Consider the following 27,785-nt stretch of genomic DNA (forward strand, 5'->3'; position numbering starts at 1 on the left):
CAGGATGAGTATTTGTTCACTGTGCCTGAGATAACCAGATGACTTAATCTTCTGACTAGAGTTATTTACCATTACCTGTGTGGATGTGGAAGGGTGTCTGCCAAACACAGTTATTGTGGTTTTGACATAAAAAGTCCTTTCTGGCAGTAACTGTTGGCCAGTATGTTTAGCTGCTCCTTGAGGCCACTCCTGGAACAGGAGAGCCACGTCATATCATCACAGATGGAAGGATGTTTATCATCTTATTTCCTGTTACCAGGCTTGTGTCCTACCCATTTGAAATAGGCATCAAATTGTTCAGATTTGTTCATGATTTCAGGGCTAGGACACAGCCCTATTTGAAGCAATTTAAGATGATAAAGAAACTGTTTTACTCAATGTGTTCCTTCTCAGTTTTTTTTTTTTTTTCTCCTCTCAGTTTTAAAGATCGGTGTAAATTATTATTTCCCCAAGACAGGATGAGGCTGACTTCTCTGCTCTCTTCTCCAGCTTCACATTCAGGGTTCCTGAAACTGAAGTTTACCCTAGAGTTTAAAGTAAGGAGAAATTTTAGATATGTATTGACAAAGTATTATAACATAGATGAAACAGTGGTACTATCAAGATCCTTGCTTTTGGAAAGGAATGTTAGATGTCTTGCATGCGTGTGCATGCATGTGTGTGCTCAGTCATGTGTGACTCTTTGCAATTCCATGGACTGTAGCCCACCAGGCTCCTCTGTCCATGGAATTTTCCAGTCAAGAATACAGGCATGGATTGCCATCTCCTCCTCGAGGGGATCTTCCCAACCCAGGGATCAAACCCGTCTCTCTTGCATCTCCTCCATTGGCAGGCAGATTCTTTACCAACTGGGCTACCAGAGCAAGGTGAAAAACAAGAATGTCACTAAGGAAGGTAGAAGTTGAGGAAGAGAATCTTTGAAGATTCCCAAATTATGACCAGGGCTGCCTTTGTTTTATCTTTAACTGATTGAGTAACAAATGGAAGAGGAAGTTTTATACTGAAAATATTTTTATTAGGATCTGTATAAATCCAAAGCTTGTCTCGTTCACTAGAAATTTTTAAGGAAAATTTCTTTCTCTGTGATGAACTGAGCATAATTCTGACAAGAAAAGTAGGTAATTAGATAACCTTCCATCCCTCTGAATTTTTTGCGAGGGACAGGGCGGGGGGTGGTCATACCAAGCTGTCATTGGATGATTCACCATCATCCCCACAACTGCCACTTCCCTTTCCAGTTCTTGGTGATGAATGTTTTTACATCATGTACTCAGTTCAGTGAAGAACTAGTTAACTAGTGGTTTAACTAACTGTGAATATCATGCACTGGTCATATAACTGCAATAGATACAAAGTTGGAATCATAGGAAAGTTAATGTTTTCATTGTACATGAACTGTAATATTTGGGCAAAACAGGGCATATAAATTTCTTACTGCCAGGAGAAAGCAATTACTAATTCAGGGAAGATAGCTGACAATAAATAAACAAAACTATACTAGTATTTTCTTTTACATTCACTCTGAAAATGACATTTTCTTATTAATGTATGTTTATACCTCTCAGGACTGCATTTTGTGGAGGTCTGTGTAACTGGAACTCGCAGAGGCCTCTGAGGACACTAGTAAACAATTGTTTTGCTTTCATGGCCCTCAGTGTCAGTGGAAATCAATGACAAAATAATAGGCATGCAATACAGAGTGTATTTTCTATTTCCTGTTTATGTCCTTGTTTGAAACTGTAATTAAGCAATGTCAAACTTGCAACTGTAAGAAAATAATATCTGCTCTTTGAATATAATACAGGCCAAGTTCTATAAACTTTAATTAGGCCAAGCTTGCGTTGACCTCAGTAGGAATCTGGCTAAGAATCTCTTTTAATTACCTCTGCCTTAAAATATGTAAGAATTTTCACATTGCTTTTCTCACTCAAAGAACAATGCATGGATAGCTAAACTAATAAAATGTTTAAATAGATACAAATCAAACTTGAAAAGTTTAAACTGTTGTTTTCATCCTGTAAGTCAGCTGAGAAAAAGCATACAGATTGTAGTTCTAAATTATGTCCATAGAGTATTTCAAATCCAGTAAATTAACTCTCCTTTTTTTCTTTTTTTCCTACTTGAGCTCATAAATGTTAACCTTAGAAGTGTCTCAAATTCTTTCATTGAAATAAAGTTGAACTGACAATAGCCAGATGATGTAAAATTGAAACTGAAATTCTATCCTTGGCCCATCCCATGTTCTTCCCCCTAGGTATTAGAGGAATCATAGGAAAGTTAATGTTTTCATTGTACATGAACTGTAGTATTTGGGCAAAACAGGGCATATAAATTTCTTACTGCCAGAAGAAAGCAATTACCAATGCAGGGAAGATAGCTGACAATAAATAAACAAACCTATACTAGATAGGAGTTTAAACATTTATTTAGAATGACTTAGATTATAGAAAACAGGCCTTTGTAGTTATCATATGCCTTCATTTGAGTTTCTTAGTAGGAAGGCTAATTATGTCACCAAGCTATTTGTTGCACATTATTTTAAAATAAATAAATAAATCAAGATATGTTATATTGTGCAGTTAAACTCTAAAAGGAAACTGTCACACACAGCAAAACAAATAGCTCGCTTTTCAAGCCCCAGATTGTGTCTGGGTGTACTGTGAGCTAGTACACATATTATCCTTATCTTGCAGATGAGAAAAATCAGCTCACATGATGCTAAGAAGCTCCACTGTTCCTGTATGGGAACCAGGTCTATCTGATTCCAAAGACTGTGGTGATCTTGGCTTTTGTAATGTACCACCTCCCCTACATGGAGTCCTTTTCAGCAGCCCCACTGCCATGTCCAGTGCCTTCTCCTTTACTTTGAAAACAATGTGTCATATGAATCTTTGTGGTTCTGGAGAAGAAGCAGGAAGGAATTTTGTGACAGAAGAGTTTTCTTGTTAGGTGGTCTCATCTAAGTCTAACCCCAACCCCAACTCCAACCCCAGTCCCAGGACTAAGGGGATAGAGAGGGAAGGAATTTACAGTCATCTTAACTCTGAGGCATCCTTCAAGGTAAAACAATAATTTATATAGTTCTTCACACCACGTCTGTCCAAGGCCATACTCTCTGGAACTCAGATGGAGGAGAATTGGGTTTCTAATATGTGGTTCCTCTGAGATTAGCTATCATTATCTTGTCATTATTATCAGATTCAAGTGCAGTACATTAAAATCTATTAGCTCAAATTTTTTTTTTGTTTGTTTTTTGAGGAAAATCTCTAAATGCTGTTTAATCAGACATTGACCTTTTCTTAGATGCTAGCCATGAAATTAAAAGATGCTTACTCCTTGGAAGGAAAGTTATGACCAACCTAGATAGCATATTAAAAGGCAGAGACATTACTTTGCCAACAAAGGTCCGTCTAGTCAAGGCTATGGTTTTTCCAGTGGTCATGTATGGATGTGAGAGTTGGACTGTGAAGAAAGCTGAGCACCAAAGAATTGATGCTTTTGAACTGTGGTGTTGGAGAAGACTCTTGAGAGTCCCTTGGACTGCAAGGAGATCCAACCAGTCCATTCTGAAGGAGATCAGTCCTGGGTGTTCATTGGAAGGACTGATGTTGAAGCTGAAACTCCAATACTTTGGCCACCTCATGCGAAGAGTTGACTCATTGGAAAAGACTCTGACTCTGGGAGGGATTAGAGGCAGGAGGAGAAGGGGACGACAGAGGATGAGATGGCTGGATGGCATCACTGACTCGATGGACATGAGTCTGAGTAAACTCCGGGAGTTGGTGATGGACAGGGAGGCCTCGTGTGCTGTGATTCATGGGGTCGCAAAGAGTCGGACATGACTGAGCGACTGAACTGAACTGAGCAATATTTTAAGGAGCTATAGTCAAGCCCCCAACAGGAGGAAGTAATTTTGCTTCAAAAGGCAATTAGAAAATAGGAAAACAAATTAAAAATCTAAATGAGGAGTATGAAACTCTTGAGGAATTACAAATGAAAAGTACATCTAATGAGCTTCCTATGTTTAAAGAAGCGACTTTATATATAAAAGTTTAATATATTGAAAAATAACCTCACCACTCAGAATTAATTATAGTTAATAATAAATAGCAGTAAGCTAATAATTAAAACTTTTATAATAAAACAATACAAAGCTATAGACCCCCATGTGACTACCATTCACAACCATCCATTAGGTACCAGGAACTTTGTTTTTTCAGTTAGTTTTCATATGTTTATATATAATATACCCATAAACAATATGTAGGATCATTTTGTGTGCATTAAAAGTCTTAATTGTTATACTCTACAGGCTGTTTCCTAGAGTATTTCTAGAGAACTCAAAACTGCTTGATTTGTCTACATTAAGATGTATTAAACATAACTTATTCCTTTTTCCTGCTGAATAGCATTTTGTCATGAGTATGCCTCATTTAATCTATCCATCCAGCATGTTTATACAGTGCTCCTCCTCCTCTGTGAATATCGCAGTATGTAAATCCTCAGAAATGTGTGTGAATGGTCTCTAGGAAACAGAGCTGGGAGAAGAAGTGTTGGGTTGTAGAGTAGGCCTTTTTCCATTTTACTATGGCCTGTCAAACCAGCTGTGTGTAAGAGATGTCCTATTTTTCAAGTGTAATATCACTATGATACTCATTTTATGAAGGCTTTTTGATTTTTGAAACTTATTCCTGTTAACCAGGGCTTGACAATTTAAGGCCTGTGGCCAAATCTGATCTGCCTGTTTCTGTAAGTTGTTTTATTGAAACCTAGCCTCACTCATTCATTTATGTACTGTCCATGGCAGCTTTCATGCTATAATGTCAGAGTTGAGTAGTCACAACAGAGACCATATGGCTCACAAAGCCCAAAGTATTTACTGTCTAACTCTTTACAGAAAAAAATTTGCTGACTCCTGAAATTATAGTATTACCTACTGTCACTCTGTTTATTGTTTTGTTTTTTAAATTATCTAGTATTCAGCTACATAAATAAATATCATAATTTCAGAATATGATAGAAGCAATGGAAAATGGTTGAGTGAGCTGGTGACAATAGCTAGATGGTAGAGAGAGTCTGGGAAGATGCCCTTTGAACTGAGACCCAGGAGATAAGAAAACGGAGGTGGTCACACAGGTAGTAAGTGGTATAAGTGGGATTTAAGCTCAGGAATAACTCCAAATATAGAGGGCTCTTTCCTCTGTAATATAGCCATCTTCATATATTCATGCAAACACAATACCAAGAAAATAGGTAAGTGTTATAACAAAGAAGCATCAGCAAAATTGTTTAGTTCTCCTAGACTTGGCAAGCCAGAGACAGGGTTTTGATGTATTGAAATTTGGAATCGGTACTGATGACTGGGTTTGAATCACAGTCCCAGCACTGACTTGGCTGCGTCACTTAAATTTGTAGCCGTCATTGTTGTTTGGAGGGGTGAGGGCGGGCGAGAGCTGTCTGTAAACTGAGGAGGGTGTTTGGATGATCTCCGTGGGCTCTTCTGGCTCTCACTTTCTATGATGCTGTGACGTTAGGAGGTGGCATTTGATCTAGGCTTTGGAGGGTGGGGTGGTTTTGACAGGCTGCCTTGTAAATGAAGAGAAAAGGTATTCCAGGTGGTATGAAGAGTCTGAATAAAAACACAGTGGCTAGTAACTGTAGAAAGAATTCTAGGGATGGTTATAATGGTCTGATCTGACAAGGCTAGAGTTTTAATCCTGAGAAGACAGGGGAGGCAAAAGTCTGGCACTAAGCTGAGGGAGAGCCTGAAAGTTATGCTTTGGAGCTGGGGCATTTTCCCTTGCAATTAGAGGATTTAAAATGTCCTCCATCTTGATCATCCCTGCCCAGTGAGCAGCCTCTCTCTCGCTACGAAATTTCAGTGATGGAGACTTCTATAGACCATCTGTTCATTTTCTGACAACTCTAAGAAAATTCTTCCTTATCTTGAGTCAAAGCATATGAGTTCTAGCTATACATTTTACAAGATGCAGTTTATGCACAGTCACTGGAAGGTTTTAAATGGTAGAGGAACATATATACATATATATGTGAAAATATGCTTATACATATTCTTTTCTAGATTCTTTTTCATTATAGGTTATTATAAGATATTAAATATAGTTCCCTAGGCTGTACAGTAGGTCCTTGTTGTATATCTATTTTATAGTAGGTCCTTGTTATATATCTTTTATATATATAGTAGTGTATATCTGTTAGTCCCAAACTCTTAATTTATCCCTCCTCCCTCTTTTCCCCTTTGGTTAACCACATGAGTCTGTTTTGTAAATAAGTTCATTTGGACCATTTTTTATGTTCCACATGATATCATGTGAAATTTGTCTTTCTTTGTTTGACTTGCTTTTCTTAGTATGTTAATCTCTAGGTCTGTCCATGTTTCTGCAAAGGACATTATTTCATTCTTTTTATTTTATGGCTGAGTAAAGTTCCATTGTATATATGGACCACATCTTCTTTATCCACTCAACTGATGATGGACACTTAAGTTGTTTCCATGTCTTGGCCTTGTAAATAGTGCTGCTATGAACATGGAAACTGACGTGAAAGTGTTGATTGCTCAATTGTGTCCGAGTCTTTGCAACGCCCTGGACTGTAGCCACCAGGCTCCTTGGTCCATGGAATTCTCCATGCAAGAATACTGGTTGCCATTCCCTTCTCCAGGAGATCTTCCTGACCCAGGGATCAAACCCAGGTCTCCTACATCATAGGCAGATGTTTTACCATCTGAGTCACCAGGATGCGAACATGGGGGTGCATGTATTTTTTTGAATTAGTGTTTTCATCTCTTCCAGATCAGTGCCCAAGAATGAGATTGCTGGATCTTATTGGCAACCCTGTTTTTAGTTTTTGAAGGAACCTCCATACTGGTCTCCATAGTGGCTGTACCAATTTACATTATCACCAATGATGTAGGAGGGTTTCCTTTTCTCTACACCTTCTCCAGCATTTATTATTTGTCGACATTTTGATGATGGCCATTCTGACTGGTATGAGGTGATATCTCATTGTAGTTTTGATTAGTTTCCATTGCCTGGAAAATCCCATGGATGGAGGAGCCTGGTGGGCTGCAGTCCATGTGGTGGCTAAGAGTCAGACAGGACTGAGCGACTTCCCTTTCACTTTTCACTTTCCTGCATTGGAGAAGGAAATGGCAACCCACTCCAGTGTTCTTGCCTGGAGAATCCCAGGGACGGGGGAGCATGGTGGGCTGCTGTCTTACGGGGTCGCACAGAGTCGGACACGACTGAAGCGACTTAGCAGCAGCAGCAGCATAATAACAATGTTGAGCATTTTTTCATGTGCTTAGCCATCTGTATGTCTTCTTTGGAGAAATGTCTATTTAGGTCTTCTGCTCATATTTTGATTGGGTTGTTTATTTTTTTGATAATGAGCTGTATGAGCTCATTGTGTAACTTAGAAATTAAGACCTTGTCAGTTGCGCTGTTTGCAAATATTTTTTCTCCCATTCCATATGTTGTCTTTTTGTTCTGTTGATGATTTTTGCTGTGCAGAAACTTCTAAGTTCAAGATCCCATTTAAAAATTATTGCTTTTATTTTTGTTGCCTTGGGAGACTGACCTAAGAAGACATTGCTACAATTTATGTCAGAGAAGATTCTGCCTATATTTTCTTTTAGGAGTTTTTTGTGTCATGTCCTATATTTAAGTCTTTAAGCCATTTTGAGTTTATTTTTGTATATGATGTGAAGGAGTGTTCTTACTTCATTAATTTACATGTGGCTTTCCAACTTTCCCAACACCTCTTGCTGAAGAGATTGTCTTTTCCCCATTGTATATTTTTGCCTCCTTTGTCAAAGATTAATTGATCACAGGTGGGTAGATTTATTTCTGGGCTCTCTTTTCTGTTCTGCTTGTGTGCCAGTACCATGCTATTTTGATTATTGTAGCCTTGTAGTATTGTCTGAGGTCTGGGAGGGTTAGACCTTCATCTTTGTTCTTCCTCAGATTGCCTTAGCAATTCTGAGTCTTTTGTGGTTCCATATAAATATTAGGATTTTTGTTCTTGTTCTCTGAAGAATTTCATGGGTAATGATAAGGATTGCATTAAAACTGTAGATTGCTTTGGTAATATGCCCATTTTAATAATATAAATTCTTTTAATCCAAGAGCATAGGATTTTTTCTATTTCTTTGAGTCATCTTTAATTTCCTTTTTCAATGTTTTATAGTTTTCAGAGAAGTCAATATTCTCAAAAAGAGTTTTTCCACCCCCATATAAAGAATGTACATATATTCCTTTTAAAAATATTACAACTTATGGTAAATATGAAAGAAGCAATAAAAATCACTTTAATCTCATTAACCAGAAAATAACTACTAGTAAAACATTTTGGTGTCTTTCTAACCAAGTATGTCTCTATGCGTAGATACAAAAGAAAAGCTTGATATTATTGTCAAATTTTGTTTGTATCTTGCTTTTTCTAATGTAATGTCACATGTCTACATTTCCCAGGCCATACCATTAATAGTTATTTGATAATTTAGCTACTAATGACTATATATTATAGTCCCAAAGATGACTATATCTTATTTTATGTAAATATCTCATAATACATAAATTTTTAAGTTGCTTGCATTTTTCATCACTGTAAATAATGTTGTAAAAAACAGTCTTTGTAAATTTGTATTCACATCTGCCTGTTTCCACATGAGTGGTTGCCTTTTAAGCAGGGTTGTGATGAACTCAAGTGTGTTTATTTGAAAAACTGTTATGAAAGTAATGTGAAGAGTGGGTTGGAAAAAGGTGATTCCAGAAGCAGGCAGAGGAAAGATGCCATTTGAGCAATTTAGGTCAAGTATAAGAGCATAAACTAAATTATTGGTAGCAAGGTCAGAGAAAAGAGGAAGTAGTAATGTTTCTTAAAGTGTGTGTTTGTTTTATGTTTGTTCTTTTGCATGACAGAATTTTCTTTGTACTTGATGAAAGCTGCCAGCATTTTTTTTTTTTTTTACATATTAATTCAGGGGTTTAAAGATCTCTAAGGAGGTGGCTATAGTGGGCATGCCATAGAGATTCTTAACGCAGGGCTTAATGGTTCTTTTCCAAAATAGGAAATACCAAGGGGACGAACAGGTTTGAAGGGTTGGCTTTGGAATTTATGAGCCTGGTATTAGATGGATCGGGTAAAACTGTCAGGGAGAGAGCTTATAAATTGATGTAATGGCTTAGGAGAGAGGTCAGAGCAGAATATGAGGATGTGGGAGCCATCCCCACAAAAGTGGTGGTATTGAGACCCCGGACATGAAAGTGTCCTAGAGATCAGTGTGTTTATGCAAAGAATACTTGGGACATACCCAGGCAGACAGCTTACTCCTAAGTAGCAGAAAAGGGGGAAACTAGAGAAGGAGCTATAAGATGAGTATGAAGAAAACCAGAAGAAAATGGTATGGAGGAAGCCAAGAGAGACAAGAGTTTCAAGAAGTCATCAAACTGTCAAATGTTGCAGAGGTCAAGCAAGAAAAGGACTGGAGGGCGTCCACAGGAGCAATTTAAGTCACCTGGAAATGTGGAATGAGTAGATTCAGAGAAATTGTGGGGCTGGAAGCCAGATTGTAGCTTACAGTGAGGAGTGAAGGGAGCGGAAGGAGTGGAATACTCATGGCTCTTCTCTAAGAAAGCCTGTTGTGAAAGGCTGGAGAAAGTCAGGTGATAACTGGAGTGAGTGGGGCAGTGGAAGGTTCACTATTTCTTCTTGTTTATATTCAGGAAGCAAAGCTAGATTTCCAAATTGTAATATGACTTCAATTGCCTTTCCAACATTTGCTATTTGCTATGTTTAGAATTATTTTATTGGTGATTGTTTTTTGGACATGGTATGTTCTGTCCAAGCATCCAGTGAAAGCATTGCTGCCCAAACTCCTAGCATCTTTGAGTTCTATTTAAACAAGCCCAGACCTCCATGTTTGCTCAGAGTTTCATTGGATCTTTTAAATGTATTTATTTATATTAATCGAAGAATAATTACTTTACAATATTGTGATGGCCTCTGCCATACATCAGCATGAATCGGCCATAGGCATACATGTGTTAGATTTTAATTAGATTCCCCTTTCAGTTTTTAAGCTTCAACATACTAGTATTTGGAATTGCAGTTGTTAAATTACAGAATATGACTTGAGTCCTTGAAGTTTGACCTCTACCTAAAGAATTGATCAAAAATGGTTAATGTTTAAATGTTGCAGTTTAGAGAATATCTTTATTGTATTGCCAAATGCTGAATGATAGAGATTTAATTCTAACAAGCACTAATTAGAAAGAGAAAAAAAATTAAAAAGTGATGTGAACCAGAATCAGAATAAACCAGACAAGTAATACTTTTATTGGTTGCAGAACATCAACAATGTGTGATACAGTCTTATTCACTTCCTTTACTAGCAGTGGAAATACTGCAGGCTGTCTCTAGGGGGTTTAGACAGGCTTATTGAAGACATAATCATTTTGATAGGTATTATTTGTTGGTAATATGATGCCTTGAAGCTGCAGAAAATTATTTGTTTTTAGAGATGTGCTAAATAGTTCTTGGATTTTTTAAAAACAAAACAATATTGCAAAGGTTTCTAACTTGGAATAAGTGAATAGTCAATGCAGTGTCTCCACTGGTTTCTTGTTTAATAATAAATTTGTCTACTTTGAGGGGTATTATTTCTCTCAGCACAATTGCTTTAAATATGATGACATTGAAAAAAGAAGTATTACTTCTTTAAAGGTCACTGTGTTATAATAGAGAACACTTATCCATTTAGTAAATTAAATAGAGGGTATATATGTATACGGGCTTCCCTGGTGGCTCAGGCAGTAAAGAAAGTGCCTGCAATGCGGGAGACCTGGGTTCGATCCCTGGGATGGGAAGATCCCCTGGAGGAAGGCATGGCAATCCACTCCAGTATTCTTGCCTGGAAAATCCCCATGAACAGAGAAGCCTGGCGGGCTATAGTCCATGGGATTGCAAAGAGTAGGACATGACTGAGCGACTAAGCACAGTTCAGTTCAGTCACTCAGTTGTGTCCGATTCTTCGCGACCTCATGAATCCCAGCACGCCAGGCCTCCCTGTCCATCACCAACTCCCAGAGTTTACCCAAACTCATGTCCATCGGGTTGGTGATGCCATCCAGCTGTCTCATCCTCTGTCGTCCCCTTCTGCTCCTGCCCCCAACCCCTCCCAGCATCAGGGTCTTTTCCAATGAGTCAACTCTTTGCATGAGGTGGCCAAAGTATTGGAGTTTCAGCTTCAGCATCAGTCCTTCCAATGAACACCCAGGACTGATCTCCTTTAGGATGGACTGGTTGGATCTCCTTGCAGTCCAAGGGAATCTCAAGAGTCTTCTCCAACACCACAGTTCAAAAGCATCAATTCTTTGCCACTCAGCTTTCTTCATAGTCCAACTCTCACATCCATACATGACCACTGGAAAAACCATAGCCTTGACTAGATGTACCTTTGTTGGCAAAGTAATGTCTCTGCCTTTTAATATGCTATCTAGTTTGGTCATAACTTTTCTTCCAAGGAGTAAGCGTCTTTTAATTTCATGGCTGCAGTCACCATCTGCAGTGATTTTGGAGCCCCCCAAAATAAAGTCTGACACTGTTTCCACTGTTTCCCCATCTATTTTGCCATGAAGTGATGGGACCAGATGCCATGATCTTCGTTTTCTGAATGTTGAGCTTTAAGCCAACTTTTTCACTCTCCTCTTTCCCTTTCATCAAGAGGCTTTTCAGTTCTTCTTCACTTTCTGCCATAAGGGTGGTGTCATCTGCATATCTGAGGTTATTGCTATTTCTCCTGGCAATCTTGATTCCTTCCAGCCCAGCATTTCTCCTGATGTACTCTGCATATAAGTTAAATAAGCAGGGTGACAATATACATCCTTGACGTACTCCTTTTCCTATTTGGAACCAGTCTGTTGTTCCTTGTCCAGTTCTAACTGTTGCTTCCTGACCAGCATATAGGTTTCTCAAGAGGAAGGTCAGGTGGTCTGGTATTCCCATATCTTGAAGAATTTTCCAGAGTTTATTGTGATCCACACAGTCAAAGGCTTTGGCATAGTCAATAAAGCAGAAATAGATGTTGTTCTGGAACTCTCTTGCTTTTTCGATGATCCAGTGGATGTTGGCAATTTGATCTGTAGTTCCTCTGCCTTTTCTAAATCCAGCTTGAACATCTGGAAGTTACGGTTCATGTATTGCTGAAGCCTGGCTTGGAGAATTTTGAGCATTACTTTGCTAGCGTGTGAGATGAGTGCAACTGTGTGGTAGTTTGAGCATTCTTTGGCATTGCCTTTCTTTTGGATTGGAATGAAAACTGACCTCTTCTAGTCCTGTGGCCACTGCTATGTTTTCCAAATTTGTTTGCATATTGAGTGCAGCACTTTCACAGCATCATCTTTCAGGATTTGAAATAGCTCAACTGGAATTCCATCACCTCCACTAGCTTTGTTCTTTGTGATGCTTTCTAAGGCCCACTTGACCTCACATTCCAGGATGTCTGGCTGTAGGTGAGTTGATCACACCACCATGATTATCTGGGTCATGATACATACACATATATGAATACATCATTACTTACTTACACACGTATATATGTGCGTGTGTGACTTTGCTTTGTAAAGAACCTGGTTGTCTTCTCCTTAAGGTGAGATTTACCTTTCTTGAGGATAAGATTTTACTCTGAAATTCTTGGTCACGTCCTTTCTTCTTTCTCTTTGTTTCCCAATGACATTCATTATCATATTTTTTAACTCCCTTTGGACCTCTCTCCCTCTTTATGCTGTCTAGAACCTGAGCCTTTCCTTTAATCATTCCTTCACCATTCTAGCCTGTTCTCTTGCTCCTTGACTTTTCATTGAATCTAATTCAGTTTTCCCAGGCTCAACCTTATCATTTGACATCTTTGCCACTGTCCCTGGGCTGCTGAGCCCTGTCAGCTGAAACTTGACAACGGTGCCAATTGTGCTCTCTAAATCCGTGGTCTCCAGTCTGTTGGGGTCCCAAGACAGCCTCTGGAATCCTTGATTGTTCCACACTTTGACCACCATCTTCCTACTTCCTCCCTGTCACCTGTTCCCTCAGTCTCGAAAAATAATCTTGACTCCTGTTTTATTAAGACCAACAGGCAGAAACTCCTTAACATCTTCTTTTACTACCATTCTCTGTCTACCTGCAAATTTTCTCAACACATATCACCTTCTAGTTATTTTCCTACTTTTTGTCTTTAACTTGGCTATCAGGCTGCTCAAAAGAGCAATGCCTTTTGCTTCTCCTTCTACCCTCTGGCTTCCATCCAGAACTGCTAACTGTTAACAACTAGGAGATAGTTTTCCACCTTCACCTTATTTGGCCTTAAAGGCATTTTAACATTCATACTGCCTGTAAGCATCTTCCTCAGTGTTCATAAAACTCCTCACTTTTGGATTTTTCTCCCACCTTAGATTCTCACAAATTCAAAGTTGCTGTTCCCAAAAATAGCATGAAAAAATTTAAGCGTTTAATGCTTTACAACATAATAATTGATGTGAATGCTTGTAATTTAGTATTACTTGTACTTCTAAAAAATATACTATACTTTTATATATAGTATATAAATAACTCAGTTATACCTTAAAAAATAAGAAACATATTAATTTTCCCTTGATTTCTTCTTTCCTAGTTAATGAAGGAGTTCCCTCTCCTGAGCATGTTCAACATCCATGAAAACCTTTTAGAGGCTCTCCTGGAACTACAAGCATATGCTGATGTTCAGGCAGTCTTAGCAAAGTATGACGGTAAGTCCTTGGGTACTTTTATCTACTTGAGTATTCCTCTCTTCTTGATGTGTTTCAATGATTAGATGAGAAGGATCATTTCAAATAGCACAGCACTGTGCTAACTATTGTCTTATGAATTTCCACCTGATTTCCGTGGTCAGGAATCACTCAGAACCTCTGCGGGCAGCACGTGCCCTGTAGGAACAGCGCTGACCCCTCACTGGTTGGCTGTGACCACTACCTGTTGGTCATGTAGATCTTTGAAGCAATAGAACAGCTGGGTTTTCTTGTTGTTTAGCTGCTAAGTCGTGTTTGAATCTTTGCAACCTTATGGACTGTAGCCCGCCAGACTCCTCTATCCATGGTATTTCTCAGGCAGGAATACTGAAATGAGTTGCCATTTCCTTCACCAAAAACAGCTGGTAGTTTCTGCTACAAAACTTGTGACAGTTCAGTAATGTTTGAAGATGAAATCATGGCCCCTTCACCCCAGGTCTTCTCTTTTTTAGCAGAAAAACTCCCATTTCTTCACATGAAAGCCTTTGCAGTCCCTTTGCCATTCTAACCTACTCACCCATGAGCTTATTTTATTTTGCTTTTCTTAATAAACCAGAAAAATAAGCTGATACCACCCAGATATTTGAAAAATCTTCTCAATTGCCATTGTCTTTGAATTTACTATTTGATTAATTATACACAATTTTCTACATAATTAGCTGCTAGAATCTCTGCAGAATTTCATACCATTCTGCCATTAACTCATACCATGTCCCATTAACTCTCTCCCCAAAATAAATATATTTGCTTATAAAATGGATGTTAGGAAGTGATTGTTTATGTTACATGATTTTTTTTTACTTTATAAAATATTCTTTATTAAGTAAGCATTTTTAGTACATTTAAAGAATTATTGACATGTTCACACTGCTATATTTAAAATAAAATGCCTTTCCATGAAAAAAGAATTATTGAGGTCAAAATTTCTAGCAATTCATCAAACATATAGAGCCAGCTATACTATTTGAGTCTTATTTTTGACACACAGTTCCTCAAAAGGTATATCTGAAATAGGTTAGAGTTGTTACCCTCTGCAGCTGGAGGAACTGAGGCATCGTGAGACTGTTTTCATTTTGTTTTACTGTTAATTCTTGCTCAGACTGATGCAAACTAAAAGCCCTTAGTCAGTGATGGCACCGCTTGGCCTGTGCAAACATGAGCACCCTGTGTAAGAAAATACATGCTACCTAGTATGGAACTGATTTTAGAAAGAGAGAAAAATGTGGCACACTTTACAGTAAACGAAATAAAGACTGTTTGACCTTCATGTCAGCTCACTTTTGTTCTCTGTTTATATGCTGGAATCTCACTGTTGGGCTGACCTTGGGAGTCTAAGCCAGGAGACTACCTTAGAGGCAGAATGCTCGTGGTACATTGAGGGCCTTTTGGTACCTAAGAAACCCAGCACATGGATTCAGGTGGTCATGCGCCTTCCACAAAGTACCTCAAAGCCAGCAGTGTCATGGCAAGGCTTCAGTGTTCTCATCCCCAGAGTCAGCCTGCACTCAGCCTGCTACATCAAGGCGTGAGAAAAGGTTTAGCCGATAGAGCCTTTGGGATCTCAGGTCTCTCCTAAGGCTCCTTTCATGAAGATCTCAGTTCATTACAGAAATCATCAGCTTTGTGTTACAAGACTGATTGTAAAATAAAGCAGTGAACTCATTTGGAGCTTTCTGTCGTCTGTCTCTATCCCATTGCACAGTCTCCATGCCACAACAACTGAAAGCTGATTTATTAGATTCTGATAACATATGTTCACATTATTTGTTACAAGAGCCTGTCCCACCCTCCACTAAAACTTGGCTCTCACTTTGCTAAATTCCTTTGTTGCAAATGGACAAACTCACTATACCAAAGCCCTGTGTTGAGCTTTGTTTATGTTTGTACCTGGCAACAGAGATGATGTTCTTTCTCATTATTCATGGAAAAAGAGCCTCATTAGTGGCAGGACACATACTGTTGCTGAGATGCCTCGTTAGGGGTTTAGAGTTCAGCAGTGGTCAATCCGCTGCAGATGACCTAACCCCAGCTGAATCCTGGAGGGTGTTTTGGCTCAGACTTGGCTCAGGCCTGTGTCATTTACAGTAGAAATATAATGAAGTGGCTGCTGAAGTTACTGTTCTCGAGGAGTGAGCTGCAGCCACACCAGACTATTAAAAACATGCCTTGTCTTCTTCTCCCCGGACCAGAAAATGGGCTCTTTCCGGCTCATCCCTGCAGCTTTTCCTTGAGACCCAAAGGCCCTCGACCCAGTTCTTATCCAATTTTCTTGCTCTGTGTGAGGAAGTGGAAGCTTCAGAGGGCTTGGAGTACAGACAGCAATTGGGGCGCCCTGCTCTTCACCCTGGTTCTGATGTCATCAATGTAATCTGTGAGATGCTGGAGACAGCGCTTTGAACCCCAGCCTCCCCATCCCTCACCATCGAGCCACACCCAGAGCAGCAGGATTAGATGTTATCTTTGCAAATCGGAATGCTCTGGTTGGGTAGCTGTTTCTTGGATGTTTTATGGGTACAGCAATCCTTCTTTATTACATTTGCTAGGTGGCTGAATTTTTTTAAGTAGTATGAGGGGAAGTGACACAATGGGATTGTTGCTGCTTCTCTGACCTTTGCAAAAAGGATTTAGAAATATGGCAAAGCACAGGGGAAAAAAACACAGCATGTTCTGAGGAAAGGAGGAAGGCGGCATATATTCCCTTTGCCTCATTCTTATTCTTCTTCACTTCTATTTTTTTTTTTTTGCTTTGACTTTTTAAAATGACATTTACAAAGTTCTTTTATAGGGAAGCCCTTTGGCAAGCCTGGATTCCAAGTAGGGATTACCAGTTAACTAGTCACCCCTCCTTGTAAACTGCAATCTAATTTTTACTTTTCCCTTCAGATGGCTTTTGATCTTATGTTATTCCAGCCATTAGTCTGAAATGCTGTCTTGCCATCCTCAGGAATTTTCATGGTCTTCTAGTTTCAATCTGTTAACCAACATTATGGGTGAGCAATTTTTATCCAGGTGGTTGGTGTTGGTTTTGGAGGGTCTTTCATACAATGACTGAAAAAACAGCAGCAGCTAACATTGAGTTCTTATGATGTGTCACAGTCAGACATGATCCTAAGCTTGGCGTGGATGGACTGGACTCATTTATTCTTGCCACAGCATATGAGGTAGATACTATTATTAGCCCATTTTACAGCTGTGGTAACTGGTACAGAAAGGAGTTAAGTAACTTATTCAAGTGAAGAGCCTAAGATGTCACAGTAAAACCATGGAGATATTATGTTGTGAGGGCAAAGAGAGAAACTTAGAACAGCCTTTGTTCGATATGATGTGAATTCTACGAGGAAAGGAAAGCAAGAATAAACTGAGGTCATCTGACCCCAGGCCCATGCCCTTAACCATCATCCCACTTCCACTGTCTCTGCTGTTGGCAGTATATTTAATTATTTCTATTAACACTCTTCTTGTTGTTATCATTGGTTCCAATTATACACATTACCTATAACCCTTACAATGTCCTTGCAAGAAGGTAGGTATACCTTGCAAGAAGGTATTCTGTTTTATCAGATGCAAAGCTGAGGCTTGTAAATTTAAGTAACTTTCAAAACTACATTCCTTGAAAACTGCAAAACTGCAGAACTGAGATGCAAATTCAGGTCTAGCTGGCTTTAAGAGTCCATGTGTTTTTCATAAACGTAAGCCTCGTTGAAGTGACTTTCTTTTTCTCCCTCCTCTTATAAAGAATGAATTAGGCAGGCTGGAGCCATGGTGCAGAATTTCAGTGATGCCAAATTGTCTTTTAAGATTTTTAAAAAATTATTCCTTGAGAATTGGGCATATCTGTATTTGTCTATCTTTCTGAAACCATCTCCAATCACCTTGTTCCTGATTTCATTAGTCACAAAAGGGATTTGATGTATGGTGTTCATTTAATTTTAATTTATCTTTTTTTTTTTCAGTCATACATTAGCTATAAAGACAATGTTTTTAAGATCATAAGGTCATCAGAACCTTCTATATGAAGCCATTGAGAAAGTTGTTACAAGCTTTGGATTGCCTTTCAAAGATGTTTATAGGCCACCTAGCTTGAAAGCTTAAGTCTGAAGATTAGGGTGGGAATGAGGAAAAGAATTCATGCGTTTCTTATTCATTATCATTTGCGCATTTGAATTTTAGAAGAATCTCACAAAGCAAGTGAATATGAATTTGAGTGCTCCCTTTGTGAGCATTTCCTTTGGGAGTACCTAGCTCTGTCTTTAGTTAGTAACTCCTGAGGATACCCAAGGCAGTCCTGGTGGTGGGGCAGAGGACTAGCCCTGGTGCCAGCCTGCTGAGAGCAAGCCCAGCTCTGCCTTTCACTGGCTGAGTGAACTTAGTTCAGTTCAGTCTCTCAGTTTTGTCTGACTCTTTGTGACCCCATGGACTGCAGGGACCCCATGGACACCAGGCTTCCCTGTCCATTACCAACTCCCGGAGCTTGCTCAAACTCATGTCCATTGAGTCGGTGATGCCATCCAACCATCTTGTCTTCTGCTATCCCCTTCTGCTCCTGCCTTCAGTCTTTCCCAGCATCAGGATCTTTTCCAATGAGTCCGCCCTTTGCATCAGGTGGCCAAAGTATTGGAACTTCAGCTTCAGCATCAGTCCTTCCAATGAATGGTCAGGGTTGATCTCCTTTAGTATTGACTGGTTTGATCTCCCTGTAGTCCCAGGGACTCTCAAGAGTCTTCTCCAACTTCACAGTTCAAAAGCATTAATTTTTAGGCACTCAGCTTTCTTTATGGTCCAACTCTCACATCTCATGGATGTGAGAATGAACTTAAGCAAATCACTTAACCTTCTAAACTTCCATTTCTTTCTCTGGAAATGGAATCAAGACTTAGAAAGCCTAAGCAACTTGCCCAAGATCACACAGCTGGTAATTTGTTGTGAGGATTAAAGCATTTAATCAATGGTGGCTCAGTAATAAAGAATCTATCTGCCAATGCAGGAGATGCTGGTTTGATCCTTGGGTTGGGAAGAACCCCTGGAGACGGAAATGACAATCCACTCCAGTGTTCTTACTTGGGAAATCCCATGAACAGAGGAGCCAGGTGGGCTACATTCCGTAGAGTCACAAAAGAGTCAGACATGACTTAGCGACTAAACAACAGTGTTTAGAAAAGTATGGGGCACACAATAAGAATTCAGTAACTATTAACCATTATAAAGAGACAAGAGGACCACTCCTGAACTTCACCACTCTTCTCAACCCATTTTGTTCAAATGGAAAACCGTATATAAAATGTCAATTAAAATGAGAGCAGAAGAGCCCTGTCTTGTTTCCCCTAAAAACTGTTATAGCCTCTTGTTAAAATTCATTATACATCTAACAGGACATGTGAACTGACTCATTGGAAAAGACCCCATTGCTGGGAAAGATTGAAAGCAGGAGGAAAAGGGGACTACAGAAGATGAGATGGCTGGGTGGCATCACTGACTCAATGGACAAGAGTTTGAGCAAACTCCGGGAGATGGTGATGGACAGGGAGGCCTGGTGTGCTGCAGTCCATGGGGTCACAAAAAGTAGGACATGACTGAGTGACTGAACAATAAAATAGGACATGTGTGTAGATATTTAATAAGAATGGAAACACTTAGTTTTATCTCTAAAACAATTCTTAAACATTTGGAAAACTGAAAAATAAAAATTGCCCGAGATTTTCACTCAAGATAAAGACAGATCGTTTCCGCCTCGGAGCAATTTGTACCAATGGAGATACAAGTTCAAGCTCTTCTGGATACTTACTGCATTAGGGCATCTAGTGATTGCCCTAAATTTGGGGTCAGAAGCTTCCCTGTGAAGGACAGCTGGTCTTTTTATATAGTCACGAATGTTATATAAATGCAACAGCTATATCAAGACCATTTTTACTGGTACCATCAAGCCCATCCTAAATCTGTATTCTTATTTACTATCTGGTAATGTGCAGAAGAGTTTCCCTGGTGGCTCAGATGGTAAAGCGTCTGCCTACAATGCAGGAGACCTGGGTTCAATCCCTGGGTCGGGAAGATCTCCTGGAGAAGGAAATGGCAACCCACTCCAGCATTCTTGCCTGGAAAATCCCATGGATGGAGGATCCTGGTAGGCTACAGTCCATGGGGTCACAAAGAGTCAGCCACAACTGAGCGACTTCACTTCACAGTGTGCAGAAGGAATACTTTTTAAGTACAGGACATGTTTGTAGCATTGGGGGAATACTTTCATCTCAGTAGATTGAAAGCAGAAATTCTAAAGAAAACATGAGGGAATCACTCTATGTTGAGACCCTTCAGAGAGTAAACTTTCTGCTGATCATTGTTTTACAGAGTCAGCATGTAGTTATAAGTAAAAATTTTGTGCACTGTTCATTGCCCAGGGCCTTACAGCTAGAACAAGTTACTCAGTGATCATCTCTGTTCCTCTAAAGTGGTCACCAGATACCCTGTCTTTTGTCTAGGCTGTTTTTCACTTACATTTATGGAACAAGTGGGATTTGAGATTTCAGAAGGACCATTGAATAGAATTTGTATTGAGGCTGTCAGCATCAGACTATCAGATTAGGCTGTCCAGACCTCCAAAATGGTGCATTTCAGTCAAGTGTATCTATAGATGTGAGTTTTGATACCACAGGCACAAGCAGCTTTGGAGACATATCCACTGCAAAATTAGGTGGCATTTGAGAAAGAGGATTTGAAGTGCGGTCAGTCCCAAGTGACAGACTTTAAGCCTAGTCCAGCTCCCTTCCTTGGCCTGGTTCTTATGGAAAAGATCAAGGATACCAGGCGAATGTTGAAGAGATTTTTTGTGTAAAAGATGGGCAAATAATCACATTGCTGCTTCAAAAAAGAAAATAATTATCCGCCCTGACACCATGGACTATGGCTTCAGGCTGGTGAGCATAAGTCACTGAGAAGTAATGGCCCTGTATAGCTTTGCACTGAGTGCCCTGCTGACTGGGAAACCAAGAAGGAGGTCTGTCATGAGAACTGGGCCTTTGAGGTTACAAAGTGTTTGGCTGTCATGCTGTATGTGCAATGAGCAGGACTACTCACAGATGCTATTTCAGAGTAAAGACTGTATGTGTGAAAAGTTTCTACAATTTCTGATGATGGAAGACATTTTATGAGTGCATACATCTATAATTCACAGAATTGGCATAGGAACAACCCTCTAAATTTATGCTTGCTTTAGTAATCCTTCTGGTCCAGTTATCATAATTTACCAAGGTAACATTTCTCTTTAGTTGGCCATCACCATCACATAAACTTTGGTATTTGGTTCTAGGGCACCAGCCATAGAAGTGCTTTCTGACACAGACCCTCTGGGATAATCCAGTCCAGAAGCTGCAAATAACATCTGGTGTTTGCTTTGTAGCATAAGATAAATATTTCTTCATGTAGTTGAATCCGTGTTGCCTGCCACTCCCTTTGCTCTAAATTACTAAGATCAGTGGTGTTTCCTGATTGAATCATTGACTTCCCAGGTGACACACCTTTTTGAGGTTCTTTTTATTTTATATCAGTCCGTATTATTTCTTCAGTGAAGCTTTCTCCTTTGGTTGAAAGGGGACAACCTTAGATTGACTTTTTGAAGGTGGGACCAAACAACTTCATACTGTCTAGAATCCCCTGAAAAATTTAAGAACACAATTATGCATATATATTGTTGTTTTCTTTGCATCATATCATGAACAGGAGTAAACAGAGAAATCTTACTGAAGACAGTCACATGGAAGATAGAATCACATCATGGTACAGTAATAAGACATTATGGTCCACTGACAGGAAGGAGAAATGGGCTGTATTTTCCTTAGTTTGTTTTTCACTTTTGTTTGTTCAGTTGGTCTGTTCCTGGCTCCAGAAGAATCTGTCAAGGCTACATAAACTTCGTATATCAACTTGTTGTCTGACTAAGAAAAGTGATACTTGATACTCTGTAATCTTAGGTGGTTACAGGGAGCCTAAAATTAAAACCTAAAAACCTAAAAATTAATTAGGTTAATTTTTTCAAATTAATTCAGCAAACCTTTACGCTGAAGATACTTTTAGGTACTTCCAGATTTGAAGATGAATATTATTTACTCTGTGTTGCCAAGAGGCTTTCAGTCTGTTGGAGAAAGAGGTTAAAAACAAAAAAGCAACCCATAATGAATCAAGGTGGGGTGAATCTGTGCTCAGTGAATCAGTTTGAAACATGCTGCTAGCAGTAGTGAGAAAGAAACTCTGAGAGCAAGCCCTGTGTCCTCTTCTTGGACACGGATGTACTACGGTAGATGTTCAGAGTGTCTGTGGGGAATGATCGACTTGTCAGATGGAGCTGCACTGTGAAATAGTGCTCTTACTTGTGACGTGCTTTGGGACTTACTTATCTACTGACTGCTGCCCTTGAAAACATTGTTTTAGAGGTTTCAGTGTGAAATTGACCCTCAACTGACCGATCTCATACATAGGAAGAGTAATGATATTTTTAAGATTACATCTTAATTGTTATTATTATTATAGATGAACAAAGGGAAATTAGGCAAAAAGATCATCACTGGAAAAAAATTCTATCCTATCTGAGGTTTTGCCCTATGGGTTTTCTGAGACATTAAAATGACAGCTGTACTCATAATCATAACTTTGTCCCAAGATTATTTCATTGAATTTCAAGTTTGTTAGTATGAGCCATTCATGACTTTTGAAAACTTAAGAGTCATCCTCCCCGAGATGACCTTTCTTTTTTTTTTTTCAGTAGCACCATTCTCATAAAGGGTGCTTGGGTGCCAGAAGAGGTGTGGTTTGCTTTCTTTGTTTCTGAACAGAAAGTTCACTTTTGTTTAACCTTGCTTCAGCTTTTACTCTTGCTTCTTCCTGCCCCACTTTCCCACTATACTGCTTTGTCAAATAGACATCTAGATTTAGAACACAATCCAAAGTCATGCATTCTGCTGGAATGCTGTGCGTGCGTCCGTGCTCAGTTGTGTCTGACTCTTCCAGCCCCAAGGACTGTAGCCAGCCAGGCTCCTCTGTTCATGGAATTGTAAGCAAAGATAAATGAAGTATACATGCTGAGAAATAACACGTTTCTGACTCCCTCTTAAAGTACACATCAATATAGATCACTCTTGGCTCCTAGAAGCTAAATTAGAAGTAAATGTTTGCATGTCCAAGGAAAGTGATATAAAGTGATTTAATATGTTACTATGTTAATTTAGGATTTTATTCAGCAAGCACTGACCACCAACTATGTTTCAAACATTGTTTTGTATTGTGGGTAGGAAGTGATGAAGAAACACAGCTTTAACCCTTAAAGCACACCATGTGAATAGGACAGGGAAATGAGAATGGACAGTTGATGTGAAGTGTAAAGACTGACAGAGTTTAACCTAAGATGGAAGGGACACCTCACCCAAGGTGATGAGAGAAACCACCCCCATGGAGGTGGGATCTGTGCGGAACCAAACAGTGAAGGTGCTGGAGGCAAAGAAAACACATCCAAACACATTTGGGCAGGACTGACACAGCTTGTATGGAGAACGTTGTTTTCCACAGAGCAGAGGGGTGGAGGAGGGCTGCAGCAGAAGATGCGCTGATGAGTTAAGCAGGAGCCAGAGCTCAAAGAGCTTTGATTCTGAAGACTATTGAGAGACCCTGAAGGCAAGTTCAGCAGAGTAAGGGCTTCATTCTGCCTGCAGAATGAAGAGAATGGCACAGTGAATTCACACTCGGCCAGTTTTGACTTGAGGTGGGTCAGGAGGTGAACACGGTGTGAAAGCCCTGAGACCTAGAGGGTAGGATGCCAAACTCCTGTGGCAGAGCTTTCAGACTCTGCAAAGAAGCAGGATTCTATCCTTCAGGGAGACATATTCTAGGTTCTCCAACCAAGAAGTGTAAAAGAGTTATTAATAGAGTTTGGTTTTTCTTCCTTTAACAACAAATGCAAATCCCAACGCAGAAACTTTTTATTTCATGGATAATCAAAACTTTTATTTTAAATTATAAGCACTTAATTTCATTTGGTCTCTGGTGATCTCTTTCTTAACTCCAGGAAGTCAAGACCTGTATAGACCAGAAAAACCCTTAGATAATCTGTTTTTCGAGGGGAATGTAACTAAGATGTTACATTAAGCGTCTGCCAGGATTCATGTATGCTACCTACTTTCATCAATACCTGGATACTTCTGCTGAGTGATAGCAGTGACACAAGGAGGAAAAAAGTGAAATGTGAGGAAGAGGTGGAAGGTCTTTAGGGACCTTGCTTCTCGACACTTTAATTACAACTAACATAGACAAAGTCTGAGAGTAATTAATACCTTGGATTTAATTCTTATAAAAAAAAAAAGAACTTTGAGTTCAGTTCAGTCGTTCAGTCAAATCCGACTCTTTGTGACCCCATGGACTGCAGCATGCCAGGCTTCCCTGTCCATCACCAACTCCCGGAGCCTACTAAAACTCATGTCCACTGAGTCAATGATGCCATCCAACCATCTCATCCTCTGTCATCCCCTTATTATCCTGCCTTCAATCTTTCCCAGCATCAGGGTCTTTTCAAATGAGTCAGGTCTTCACATCAGGTGGCCAAAGTATTCGAGTTTCAACTTCAGCATCAGTCCTTCCAATGAATATTCAGGACTGATTTCCTTTAGGATGGACTGGTTGGATCTCCTTGCTGTCCAAGGGACTCTTAAGAGTCTTCTCCAATACACAGAGTTCAAAAGCAACAATTTTTTGGTGCTCAGCTTTCTTTATACTCCAACTCTCACATCCATACATGACCACTGGAAAAACCATAGTTTTGACTAGACGGACCTTTGTTGGCAAAGTAATGTCTTTGCTTTTTAATATACTGTCTAGGTTGGTCATAGCTTTTCTTCCAAGGAGGAAGCGTCTTTTAATTTCATGGCTGCATTCACCATTTGCAGTGATTTTGCTGCTGCTGCTGCTAAGTCGTTTCAGTCGTGTCTGACTCTGCGACCCCATAGACGGCAGCCCACCAGGCCCCACCGTCCCTGGGATTCTCCCGGCAAGAACACTGGAGTGGGTTGCCATTTCCTCCTCCAATGCATGAAAGTGAAAAGTGAAAGTGAAGTCGCCCAGTTGTGTCCGACTCTCAGCGACCCCATGGAGCCCCCCAAAATAAAGTCTCTCACCGTTTCCATGGTTCCCCCATCAATTTGCCATGAAGTGATGGGACCAGGTGCCATGATCTTAGTTTTCTGAATGTTGAGTTTTAAGCCAAAAACTTCTGGCTCTCCTCTTTCACTTTCATCAAGAGGCTCTTTAGTTCTTCACTTTCTTCTGTAAGGGTGGTGTCATCTGCATATCTGAGGTTATTGATATTTCTCCCAGGAATCTTGATTCCAGCTTGTGCTTCCTCCAGCCCAGCATTTCTTATGATGTACTCTGCATATAAGTTAAATAAGCAGGGTGACAATATACAGCCTTGACCTGTTGTTCCATGTCCAGTTCTAACTGTTGCTTCCTGAACTGCATACAGGTTTCTCAAGAGGTAGGTCAGGTGGTCTGGTATTCTCATCTCTTTCAGAATTTTACAGAGTTTGTCGTGATCTATACAGTCAAAGGCATTGGCATAGTTAATAAAGTAGAAGTAGTTGTTTTTCTGGAACTCTCATGCTTTTTCTGTGATCCAACAGATGTTGGCAATTTGATCTCTGGTTTCTCTGCCTTTTCTTAATCCAGCTTGAACATCTGGAAGTTCACGGTTCAGGTACTATTGAAGCCTGGCTTGGAGAATTTTGAGCATTACTTTACTAGCATGTGAAATGAGTGCAATTGTACAGTAGTTTGAGCATTCTTTGGCATTGCCTTTCTTTGGGATTGGAATGAAAACTGACCTTTTCCAGTCCTGTGGCCACTGCTGAGTTTTCCAAATTTGGTGGCATATTGAGTGAAGCGCATTCACAGCATCATCTTTTAGGATTTGAACTAGCTAGACGGGAATTCCATCACCTCCACTAGCTTTGTTTGTAGTGATGCTTCCTAAAGCCCACTTGACTTTGCATTCCAGGATGTCTGGCTCTAGTTGAGTGATCATGCCATCATGATTATCTGGGTTGTGAAGATCTTTTTTGTATAGCTCTTCTGGGTATTCCTACCACCTCTTCTTAATATCTTCTGCTTCTGTTAAGTCCATACCTTTTCTATCCTTTATTAAGCCCATCTTTGCATGAAATGTTCCCTTGGTACCTCTAATTTTCTTGAGAGATCTCTAGTCTTTCCCATTCTATTGTTTTCCTCTATTTCTTTGCATTGATCACTGAGGAAGACTTTCTTATCTCTCCTTGCTATTCTTTGGAAACCTGCATTCAGATGGGTATATCTTTCCTTTTCTTCTTTGCCTTTCACTTCTCTTCTCAGATCAGTTCAGTTGAGTTGCTCAGTCGTGTCTAACTCTTTGTGACCCCATGAATTGCAGCACGCCAGGCTTCCCTGTCCATCACCAACTCCCGGAGTTTATCCAAAGTCATGTCCATTGTGTCAGTGATGCCATCTAACCATCTCATCCTCTGTCTTCCCCTTTCCCTCCTGCCCTCAATCTTTCCCAGCATCAGGGTCTTTCAAATGAATCACCTCTTTGCATTAGATGGCCAAAGTATTGGAGTTTCAGCTTCAATATCAGTTCTTCCAATGAACACCCAGGACTGATCTTTAGGATGGACTGGTTGGATCTCCTTGCAGTCCAAGGGACTCTCAAGAGTCTTCTCCAACACCACAGTTCAAAAGCATCAATTCTTCAGTGCTCAGCTTTCTTTATAGTCTAACTCTCACATCCATACATGACTACTGGAAAAACCATAGCTTTGACTAGACAGACCTTTGTTGGCAAAGTGATGTCTCTGCTTTTGAATATGCTGTCTAGGTTGGTCATAACTTTCCTTCCAAGGAGGAAGCGTCTTTTAATTTCATGGCTGCAGTCACCATCTGCAGTGATTTTGGAGCCCAAAAAAATAAAGTCTGACACTGTTTCCACTGTTTCCCCATCTATTTCCCATGAAGTGATGGGACTGGATGCGAAGAGTTCACTCATTGGAAAAGACTCTGATGCTGGGAGGGATTGGGGGCAGGAGAAGAAGGGGACAACAGAGGATGAGATGGCTGGATGGCATCACCGACTCAATGAATGTGAGTTTTAGTGAACTCCGGGAGTTGGTGATGGATAGGGAGGGCTGGCATGCTGCAATTCATGGGGTCACAAAGAGTCAGACACGACTGAGCGACTGAACTGAACTGATGGGACCAGATGCCATGATCTTAGTTTTCTGAATGTTGAGCTTTAAGCCAACTTTTTCACTCTCCTCTTTCCCTTTCATCAAGAGGCTTTTCTATTCACAGCTCTTTGTAAGGCCTCTTCAGACAACCATTTTGCCTTTTTACATTTCTTTTTCTTGGGGATGGTCTTGATCCCTGCCTCCTGTACAATATCACGAACCTCCATCCATAGTTCTTCAGGCACTCTATTAGATCTAATCCCTTGTCACTTCCACTGTATAATCATAAGGGATTTGATTTAGGTCATACCTGAATTGTCCAGTGGTTTTCCCTACTTTCTTCAATTTAAGTCTGAATTTGGCAATAAGGAGTTCATGATCTGAGCCACAGTCAGTTCCTGGTCTTGTTTTAGCTGACTGTATAGAACTTCTCCATCTTTGGCTGTAAATTATATAATCAATCTGATTTTGGTGTTGACCATCTAGTGATATCCATGTGTAGAGTCTTCTCTTGTGTTGTTGGAAGAGGGTGTTTGCTATGTCCACTGCGTTCTCTTGGCAAAATTCCGTTAGCTTTTGCCCTGCTGCTTTCTGTACTCCAAGGCCAAATTTGCCTGTTACTCCAGGTATCTCTTGACTTCCAACTTTTACATTCCAGTCCCCTATAATGAAAAGGACATCTTTTGGGGGTGTTAGTTCTAGAAGGTCTTGTAGGTCTAGA

The 27,785-nt window shown here is 39.9% G+C and overlaps 1 protein-coding gene across 9 annotated transcripts in view; it reads left to right on the forward strand.

Annotated features, from left to right (window-relative positions):
* The window catches only part of ST7 (suppression of tumorigenicity 7), a 267,772-nt gene that overhangs the window by 188,073 nt on the left and 51,914 nt on the right, over positions 1-27,785 (forward strand). For all 9 annotated transcript variants that reach the window (XM_027539603.1, XM_027539608.1, XM_027539609.1 and 6 more), the window contains one exon: positions 13,685-13,799. In XM_027539603.1, the coding sequence (XP_027395404.1) occupies positions 13,685-13,799 (115 nt within the window). The remainder of the gene's footprint in view (positions 1-13,684; positions 13,800-27,785) is intronic.

Source organism: Bos indicus x Bos taurus, chromosome 4 (assembly GCF_003369695.1).
Source record: "Bos indicus x Bos taurus breed Angus x Brahman F1 hybrid chromosome 4, Bos_hybrid_MaternalHap_v2.0, whole genome shotgun sequence".
Classification (NCBI taxonomy): Eukaryota; Metazoa; Chordata; class Mammalia; order Artiodactyla; family Bovidae; genus Bos; species Bos indicus x Bos taurus.